The sequence below is a fragment of the Dendrobium catenatum genome, unplaced genomic scaffold, assembly GCF_001605985.2.
Source record: "Dendrobium catenatum unplaced genomic scaffold, ASM160598v2 fragScaff_scaffold_740, whole genome shotgun sequence".
Taxonomy (NCBI): Eukaryota; Viridiplantae; Streptophyta; class Magnoliopsida; order Asparagales; family Orchidaceae; genus Dendrobium; species Dendrobium catenatum.
In genome coordinates this window covers 1,181,223-1,192,025 of record NW_021319202.1, presented here as the reverse complement: position 1 = coordinate 1,192,025, position 10,803 = coordinate 1,181,223, and the positions used below count along the sequence as shown (strand labels likewise).

The window sequence follows — 10,803 nt, the reverse complement described above, 5'->3', positions numbered from 1 at the left end:
GGTTCATATTTTTGAGACGTTCAGTTCGGCTATAAGTTTGCTTAAATCGGAGTTTGGATGATCTCAATTTTAATTTTTAAAAATTCCAACTTGAATTTGCCTTGAGATTCGTGCCCAATCAAGATAATTTTTTGATGATGTACCAAACATTAATTTATAATTTTGAGTGTTCATTCACTCATTTACCATCTCATCTTAAGCATTAAAAAAATTAAAATTTAGCAATTTAATATCATATCTCGTTGTGCTGGTTTACCCAATTTAAGGGAATTTATTCACATTCGTGTAAATGTGCTCAGATCCGATAAGTCCTAACTGCCACGGGTCGGATCCTGACCGCATCAAACACTATTTGGATAGGATCTCATTCAAGTTTCTTCCAACTGTTTCTCTCCGCAGTGCTCGTTCAAGAATCCAAAACTCATCTCTTTGGCGCCTCTGCCGCTCCACCAATATCGAACGCAACCCTTAATCTGTTCCAGGTATTTTTCATCCATTCCGCTCCCTCGCGGTTTTCGCGCGCTGCTCTGCATTCTCCGATATATTTTTTTTAAAAGTTTGGATCTCCACCGTTGTGATCTTTCTGTGAGGTTAAAGAAGACTAGGGTTTCGAATCTGTTCCGCTTCTCTCTATTCTTGTGCGGAGCTCTGAATTGTGGTATGCGTTGCAAGACTTCGTTTTGGGGCTTTCTTGCGCTGGTCCACCGGCTGGTCGTTTCGCTAATTTGAGATTAGGGTTTATCAATTTTGATACTTTTCATGCATTTGGGTTTCTTTGTGTGGATTTGTTCGGCAGTGGCGCTACGGTATTAGTAGTGGATTGTTTTTCGAGTAAGGTGCACGAGAAATTGTTGTTCTTTGGGGGAAAAATGACTGTTTTCTGGTTTATTGGTGCTAATTTAAGATTTATTTCAGGTGCACTTGGAAACTGAAGCAGTAGAGGGGAAGAATATTTCTACTACTACTGCAGCAGCAGCAGCAGCAGCAGCGATGGATTCAAGCCCTGCTTCAAACAAAAATGTTGCTTTGTCCTTGAACCCAAACCTAAAATCAAATGCAAAGAGGAGAGAAGTGGTTGTTGTAGAGAGGACTTCGAAAACTAATGTGCTTCCTGACGGAGAATTGAATGGTGCGAATAATGGTAGTGTAATTTACAATGGGAAGGACCTGAACCATACATTGTGGGGAGAAACTGCTCTTGATAGGCCCAGAGATTTGGCACAGTTGAAGAAAGGAGTTATTGCAGCCTCCATTCATTCAAAGCATAGGAGATCTGTACATAGACATGCAAAGCCTATCTGGCAAACTGTTCTTAGCTCTATCACCAAGAATTTGCTGCTTCTTGCAGCTCTGCTGTATGTTGGGCAAGTAATTTGGCGATGGGCTGCCGGGGTTAACTATCCTTTATCAGCCTTGGATTTTGATAGCCGGATCTCAGAAGTGGAATCATCTTTAAAGAAAACAGCAAAAATGTTGCAAGTTCAGTTGGATGTTGTTGACAAGAAGATAGGGAGTGAGATTGGTATTGTGACAAGAGAACTTACAAAACAAATTGAAGAAAAAGGAACGCTACTTGAGAAGGAGCTAAATAACCTTGAAGCTAGAACTGATGATTTGGGCAACTCTTTCAGTCAGTTGAAAGATGCTGACCTTCTCTCAAAGGAAGAATTTGAGAAATACTGGAGGGAGTTGAAGAATAGAAATCTAGAGGATGCTAATAAAGATGCATACTTGGATCATATCCGGGCACTGGCAAAGGATGTTGTTGAGAAAGAAATTGAAAAACATGCTGCAGATGGTCTTGGTAGGGTAGATTATGCTTTAGCTTCTGGTGGAGCTAGGGTAGTAAAGCATTCAGAGCCCTATGTTGTTGGAAAAGCTAACAGTTGGCTCGCTGTCCCTAAAGGTAAAAATACCATTCATTCTAGTGCACAGAAAATGTTGCAGCCAAGTTTTGGTGAGCCAGGCCAGTGTTTCCCCTTGCAAGGAAATAGTGGGTTTGTGGAGGTTAGGTTAAGAACATGGATAATTCCTGATGCTATCACTCTAGAGCATGTCTCAAAGGTGAGCTTTTCTGTAACCATGTTTCATTTTTAAGTACTTTGGCATCTAGGTTAATTTTGCTTTAGTTTTGTGAAGATATCTGTGATTTTATTGTTTGAATACATCTTTTATGAGTTTATTTATAGGATTTATGCAAACAATCAAAGAGCGAGATGTTCGATGGAGTCATTCTATAGACATTATTGTTTATGAAAGTGATATATTTCTTTTTCATATCAGAAAGCCTCTTCTATCTACTTGAACTGTTGGATCATTGAATTAGTTGATAATTCACCCATCACCATCTTATTCATATTCTTGATTTTGATTCTCTTTGTTTTTGAGGGCATCTTAGGCATTTTTCTCGTGTTTATGTTTTTTTGTTTTGTTTTATTATTCTATCTTGGCTATAATTTAAATTTAAATTAATTTAATTTAATTTAAATATAATTTAATTTTTGTTTTGTGCCATATCTCATGATTATATTTTTTGTCCTTTAAAAATAAGATTCTTATAAATTTTGTTCCAGAGGTTCTCTTTATGATGGGTTGAATCAAAATTACATATTTGTATTCCGTTATAAGAAGGCTTTTCAATCCTGCTTAAAGTTAGTCAAATACTGTATTGGTGTTATCTTTTTCAAAACCTTTGTGGAATGTATTGTTGAACAAGCAAGCATGAGCAGTTTATGAGAGAGAAAGCTAATTCTTGTGATAAGAGGAGCATTGAAGGTCAACGTAGAAGCTGATGAGAGGGAATTGCAATACCAAACTCGAAGCATATTATTTGCCTTATGTACACACCATAGTTAATTTTGTTTTTTTTTTGGTCCAGGAATTAAAAATTCTCTTTGTTGATGTGTTTGGTTTTGGCATTCTAGGAGAACGCATGGATTGAGAGATTAAAAATCATGTACAAAATGATTTGGTTCGTTAAACATATATTTTAATTTTTAAGTTCAGGAATTAGAAGTTCTATATTACCACCATAGTTAATTTTTTATTTTATTTTCTTAAGTTCAGGAATTAACAAATTCTTAAACTTGATGAGTTAGGTTTTGGTATTCTAGAGGAAGCATTGATTGAGAGATAAAAAATCATGTAGAAAATGAATTGGTTTGTCCGACTTATTTAACCATGGGTAGGAAGGATCTGAACGCCTTATGCAATCAGCTAAAATACTATGGTTTTGAATCATTTCTTAGAACTATTACATCCCGGTATGAAAAGGGAGGGGTTTGAGTGAATGAATATGGCATGCCTATTAAGGCAAAAAGACACCTTTATGCCTTTAAGGCTTTAAGTTACTTTTGGCCAGTGATTGTGGAGTAGGGTGTGTGTGTAGGGTTGATAGATGGAGAGCTACTTAGGGGAAAATGATATAATAGTGCATGGAGCTCCCCCTAATGTAGGGTTTGAAGGTGGTGAAAAAGAAGAGGAGGGAAAATCTTTCCAAAAATAAGAAGTGAATTAGGAAAGAAAAAGTAGATTAGGAATTGGGAAAATTCGGCCCACAGGATACGGAAACTAATTTGAATTATTTCTAAATGGAATTAACAGGCAATTACAGAATACACCTGATTTTGCTCATATGATGGCCAGCGGCATTCATGGACCTGGGAGGATTCAATGGGAGCAATAAAAGCTTCTTAATTTGGGTTTGAAATAAGGAAAGAAATATTCTCAATCCAATTGAATTGTTAATTCAAATTAAATCAACAAATAGAAACTTTCCTTAAATAGTTGAGTCATTTAAGAAAGATTTTGAAATTCGAATTCAGAAAAATTGAATTTCAAAACTATTCCCAAATTAGCCTACACCAAATTAGGAAACTGTATGAGGGGAGTTGGCTGGATTGTGGCCGGTGGTTAGATTCTGTAGCCGGCGGCTGGCTCAGGTGGGAACTTGGCCGTGGGATGATGTGGGGGAGTAGGGGCTCGGGTAAAGTTGCGAATCCGGCGGTAAGGCGAAGTGGGGAATATGTGTGGAGCTCGGTTGGAAGGAGACGATGGCTTGGAGATGGAGAAGGGTTTGGGTGTAATGGTGTCCGATGGTGGTGGTGGAAGGAGGAAATACAAAAGATAAAGAAAGACCACGAACCCGGCCGTCTCCAAGGTTGGTGGGTGATCCGATCTCCCTCTCCTAGGGATTTTTCCAAAGTTCTCTCCTAGAACTCTCAAACGCTCTCAAAACATGCAAGTGCAAGAAATTTTTCATAATCATTCATTCCTTAGCTCAAAACAAAGGAAATGAGGCTATAAATAGCCGGGTACAAAGACTCAAGAAAATAAAAGACCAACTTGCCCTTTGGGCTTACATGCGACCACTCCCATGAAAGGGGTACAAAGGGAAATAATAACGACACCTAAGCAAATAAGAAAATGCATAAATAAAATAAAATACAATCATGACTCAGAAATACAAGGACTCGATCGTGGCCGTAGATCGGCGGCCACGTCTTTGATAAACCTTCCACGCTGATCTGATGTCCCCATCAAGAATGAAGTATAGTAGTTCTAGAAAGGGAGAGAGTTGTAGTGTTTATGGTGGAGAAAGGTGGTAGCCAATATTAGGCTTTTATGGCATATATGGAGGCAATAATAGATATCATTGCGTGGCATTTGTGGGTGCACATGGGAGTATAATGGGAAGCGGGTTTGTGTGAGGTTGTTAATAGAGGAAATGATGAGCTAAGGTTTGGTTTTGGATGAATGAATAAGGTATATTTAGGCACGATAAAGTTTTCAGGCTCAAAATTGCTTTAATATGGTTATTTTGACATTTGTGGAGACGATAATAAATGTCTTTGAGTGATGCTTGTGGATGCAATTGGGGCTATAATGGGCTTGTGAGGGGTTGCTAATGGAGGGAATGCAGATGGTAGGGTTTGTTTTTGGGTGAATGAATAAAGTATGTTTAGGCATGTAAAGCCGTTGGCCCGTTGAGGCTCAAAATTACCTTAGAAATGAGATGCCATCCTTTCTTAAATGAGGTATTAATTAGGAAAAAAAATAAATATAATTATAATGGATAATTTCTTAGGCAACCTTAAAAGTTAAACTTTATGTCATATCCAACATAAAATGCTATGGTTGTGTTTATCAATAAGTTTAGAAACGTATGATAATTTTCATATTTTTATTTAGAAATAACAATAAGATAATTCATTATATACACAAATAATCTAAGTTTTAAATATTGATCATTTACTATAGTTAGAAATAGCTTTGGAGTGACCAAGAGTTCTCTATTTCAACATGATTACTTTAACTATAAACATTAAGTCTACGTTTTCTATATTAATTATGGAAATATTTCATATTTATATTGAAAATAAGTTGCCTTGGTGCCTGTTTTTCAGATGTGGCATGTTAAATAGGTGAGATACTTGTTGAAATAAATAGTAATAACAATGAAAAAAAAAAGTTGGAGATAGGATTTGTAGTACGATGACTAGGATTATACGATATGCAATTATACTAGCATGATTTTGTAATTATTAATTAATAATGTTATAAGATAAAGTGATACCTATATGTAATAGTTTTATGTATTTTTAATCTATTAATAGGGTTGAATCTATTATGCAATAATTGAATATTTTGGAGACTTAAAGGTAAGTTTAATTGAATGTAATTAGGCTATCTATATTGTATGGATTTAAATGTTAAATAGAAAAATCATTGATAACTTGAGCATAAAAAAAAATAGAGTGTTAAGATAAATGTGTGCTAAAATGAGGAAAGAAAGATTGAGGAAAATCATTATATTAGAGGGATTGTGGGAGTAGCATCTATAGAGGTAAGGCATCGGGGAATATATTTTAGGTGGTTTGGACTTGTAAAATGTATGGTAGAAAATGCACGAATATTTTGAATGGATAAAATTTGTATTAAGGAATCATAAAACAAGGTAAGGTAGGTCAAAGATAACATTTGCAAAAAAAATTATTGCAAAAAGCTCCTAGTGTATCATTGAGTAGAAATGGTAGAAGTAGGAGAATTCATGATGTCAATCTCAAAATAGTTGTGATAAAGCTAATGATGATGATGATGATTAAATAGACATTTCATATTATGTTAATAACTAAGGGTAAACAATCAGTGTAATATTTATAAATTAGTTGATAATATTTAATGCACATAGTGATTTGTTTTCTTTTGTAATTAAGCAAATACCACTACAAAATTTGGATTGCAAAACTTGCATGTAAAAGGAACCTTGTGATTTGGAGAATTTGATTTGTTTCTTTATGTAAGAATAATAAATATTGACAATAACAACAACATCAAGCCTTTATCCTACTACGTGGGGTCGCCTACATGAATCCTTTTTCTCAATTGTGTCAATCTTAAAAGTTTAATTCTCATTTAAATCTAAAAAAGAAAGGTCATTTTTAATATTTTCTAACCAAATCTTTTTATCTTATGCATCTACTTTCCTAACTGGGTCATCAGAAAACCGTTTTATATGACCAAACCATCTAAGACAACTCTCTCTAATATTATCTTCACAGGAACTACTCCAACCTTTGACAGATTAAAACAAATTACTTGTAGAGTAATTTGACAGATTAAAAAAAATTCTAATTTGAAATTACTTGTACAGTAAATCATGTTATTAGAGTGCTAATCTAAAGCCTAAGAATTTTGTTGAACTACTATTTTAATTTAAACTAAATATGAACTTATCATTTTGTTAATTTGTTGTTTATGTGTAAATATAAAAGAATTTTATTATTATTATTATTGAAATGTACATGATAAGTTCGGTGATGTGTACCATGCCCTTCCATGCATGAAGATAACATCGACATGACACATATTGGTGGGAATAGCAACCCGAACTCTTAGTTTGGGGTGTTTGCAGTGGGGTATTATGGTCAAACAAATAAAATTAAGAACAAGATGGAAATTGATGGTGGGTGAAGGAAAGGAAACCTAGGGATGGCGGTAATGTGCATAAGAAAATAATTTTCAAGTGAGGATTTCTTAAAACAAGTTTTCTATCTCATACATGTTGCTTCCTTAAGTACTCTGATAATGAGTTAGACTCTTAATTTTATAGCAGAACCTTCTTTGGGATAAATGATTAGTATTAAATACTGAATTTTGATTCATTCGGTTGTTTGAAAAGGTATTGTTTGCATTTTGGAATTTATTTAGTATTTATGTTAAAGGGACAGCTAATTAGTCGGCCTTCATGATGGGATGAATTGATATGCAGAATATCAAGTATCTCATCTTTATATGCACTTGAGGAGAAGGTATGTTTTGATTAGCAATGCTGATATACTACCTTCAATTACGATGTGGAAAAGCAATTTATGCATTTATGCAATTAATGCTTATTCAATCTTGTTGGAATTTGAGTTGGGATTGTAATTTATATAGAAAGAGGGACTTAGAGATGATCGCTTGTTAATTTTTTTGATAGAACTTTATGTAGGTAATAAATGAGTGTAGGTGCATAAGAAATTTAGCTCTGATTTCCTTTAATTAGGGACACTTACGATTTTATTGAGGAAATCTGAGGATGGGAAAATTTTGGGTCAGGTTAAGTTTTAATGCTGTTAGATTTTCTTTGAGATTGCTGCAAATAATAGTGAATCAAACAAACTTGTATTGCACTACTCTTGAAGCAAATTAAACGGTTTTGAGACTCATCCTTATCAAAAAATTTGATCAAGATATTCTTTTTTTTTTCAAAATTAGGTTGATAGCTATATGGAGTTTGTAATTTCATTTTCGTTGAAATTGATTAACACCATTTAATTTAACCAATACTATTAAGAATTTCGTTGTGACTTTTAAGCAAATGAGGGAGATCTTCATTTGAGTTAATTATACTTTTATATGAAGGATTATAATATGAGAAAAAGCACTTTATAACATTACAGAATTTGCTTTATAATATGTTTTGGTGTTTGGTACCCATTCATGCTTTGTTAGTTGCAAACATTTTTTTTTTATTTGCATTGTTTTTGCGGGAGTATGAATCAGATCTTGCAAAAGATCTTTGTTAACCGATTGGCATTCTGATAGGAAGTGATTGCAGAAATCCAATTCTCCTTGAAATTGAATTTCAGCAATCCAAATACAATCTCCAAGGTTTTTTGTAGAAAGATGAAGGAAAAAAACTCTCTTCAATTGATGAAATAGGGAAGGAAACGAACAAAATTTAATGGATTCCCAATTGGAGAGGAGGATCCGGCTCTCCCAAATCTCTAGCTGAGAGCCCAAAACTTCCTAAGAACATTCTGAATTTCAGCAAACTCAAGATAAAATCTAATCCCAGGTTAAACAATATATTTAAAGCATACAAAATATTATTAATGCCAAAACAGCCCTCATAATTTGAATTTCCATCCTAATCCCTTCTTGAAGTTCCTCCTAATTGCTGACCTTATTTGTTGTTGGACTCTGGCCCCAACTCAATTAAACAGGCGCATATTCCATCTAAATAAGCGGAAAGCCTGTTCTGCGTCTAACACATTCCTCGATAAAGATTGAAATGATATAGAATGATTCACTAAAGTTTGACTCATGTTATTTTGTTCATTTGAGCTACCAAGGTATTAAGACAAAACTTGTTATGTGACCATGTGATTTAGGATATTTTCATTGTTTGATGAATCATGTTTTGTTATGGGTTGCTGGGCTCGAGGTTTGTGGATTTGACAAATTCTTATTTATGGGTTAGTGGTCTATCAGGTTTATTCTCCCTGACATTGGGGGTAATGCATCATTATCTGATGAGGGTTTGTGCATGTCTAGTACTCCAACATTGTATTATTATTATTATTATTGAGGTTGATGGTTCCAAATTTGTGGTTGATGGGCCCATGGTTTGGATAGAGTTAACTAACTTCTATTTGTCGGCAGATCAACCTTCTCTCTCTCTCTCTCTCTCTCTCTCTCTCTCTCTCTATATATATATATATATATATATATATATATATATATAACTTTGCATGTTTGTATATTGTTCTAAGTGTATTAGTATGAGTTTAGAGCTGCTGAACAACTATGTATGTACATACCGACCTGCAGGGGCATAACTATATTGATAATTGTTTGAGTTGTGTAGAAATAATAATGTATTTGCATAAGATTTGTAAGGGTAGCACCATGGTAATAATTAACCGACTCCTTGTGTATGTTCTGTGTTTAAAAGTAAATAAGGGATCTACAGTTTAAATTGTTTGCTCTGAAGGAAAGAGGGTAAAAGTTATGAACCAGATTTGTTCTTTTGAGTTGCACATAATCCTTCGTTTAATTATTACAATAATATTTTCAGTTCAATTTCATTTGAGATTTTGAGGACATTGCTTTAAAATAGTTGTAGTAATTTAGCTGTGTTACTAAATGAGTTAGAAATGATCTTTCTTTATTAGATTTAAATGAGAATTTGACTTTTAACATGACATAATGGCAAAAAAGGATTAATGTAGCTGACCTCACGTAGTGGGACAAAAGTTTGATGTTGTTGTTGTTGTACTAAATGAGTTTGATCGATTTGATTGGGGTTTGATTCCTATGACCTCAAATCTTTTCAATGAATAATTAGCTTGTGTTAAGCTTGTTATGATTTTATTCTATATTGAGCCCTTGTTAGATCAAACAATTTTGCTTTAATATTATTATTATTTAGTTTTGCTTTAACATGTTTCCGCTAGAGTTTCATTTTTTCTGATGCTGCTGAAACATTTTAATATACTACTTTTTTTTTGTTTTTTCATATTTTCTTGCATTCTGTTCCATGCAAGTATAATTGTTTCTTGACATGAAGTAAAATCTATCATTCCCACTTCTTTCTTCTTCCTCTTTTGTCAAGTTAAAATGGCTCTCTAATAGAAAATTTTCAAATTTAAAAAATTTTAATACTAGAAAGTCGTTTTAGAAAGCAAGAAGGAAGCCGTCCCAAATGAAGCTTATTAAAAAAGAGTAGTGGATAGATGTTCCAAGCATGATAGCAGGACAGGTTTTTCCTCATTTTTAGTTAATATTAAGGGTTAACTCATCTTATTGTACTTGATGGTGTGCTATCATAACGCCAACACTCAAACTTTGCTTTCCATTTTTTAAGAGCTACTTGTTTTCTCTGCTCTGCTCATGAAGTTGCTGATTTGGTTTTGCTTGTAATCTTTCTGTGCAGAGTGTCGCGTATGACAGGTCAAGTGCTCCCAAGGATTGTCGAGTCTCCGGATGGTTCGAGGGACCTGAAGCTGATTCATCCACCACAGCTGAGAAGATTTTACTTGCTGAGTTCTCCTATGATCTTGATAAGAGCAATGTGCAGACCTTTCCTATCTCTTTGGCTGATTCGAACACCATCAACATGGTTAGGCTGGACTTCACCTCCAACCATGGCAGCTCATCCCTCACCTGTATTTACCGATTCCGGGTGCACGGCTTCGATCCAAGCTCTCTCGCCATGGCCACGGAACCTTGAATGATAGAGAAAGAGAGAGAGAGAGAGCAGCATTTTGCATTTTTCCTTTTTTTTTTGGGTTCTTATATAGTTTCATCAGATGCCAGTCTTCAGGCTTTTGGTTGTAGAATCTCCAGTTATCTTCTTAATACACTTTTGTAGTTAAAAAGTTTTGGAGGGTGACACATTGGAATTGGTATTGTATCATTTCGTCCTTTGTTATTTCCTCTCTTTTAGTAAATAGTTTTTTTGAACTATCCATCAGGCTTAAATGGTAAATATGTAGAGGTGAATTGAAAGGATTTACATATATGAAATCTACTCGA

General features: G+C 34.4%; 1 protein-coding gene across 1 annotated transcript; it reads left to right on the top strand.

Annotated features, from left to right (window-relative positions):
• The first annotated feature begins 310 nt into the window (after positions 1–310).
• On the top strand, positions 311–10,741 carry LOC110098769 (SUN domain-containing protein 1-like). Its single transcript, XM_020825688.2, has 3 exons — positions 311–482; positions 916–2,064; positions 10,202–10,741. Exons 2-3 carry the CDS (start codon positions 991–993, stop codon positions 10,496–10,498), a joined length of 1,371 nt encoding a protein of 456 aa, XP_020681347.1. The 5' UTR covers positions 311–482; positions 916–990; the 3' UTR covers positions 10,499–10,741.
• The last annotated feature ends 62 nt before the right edge of the window (positions 10,742–10,803 follow it).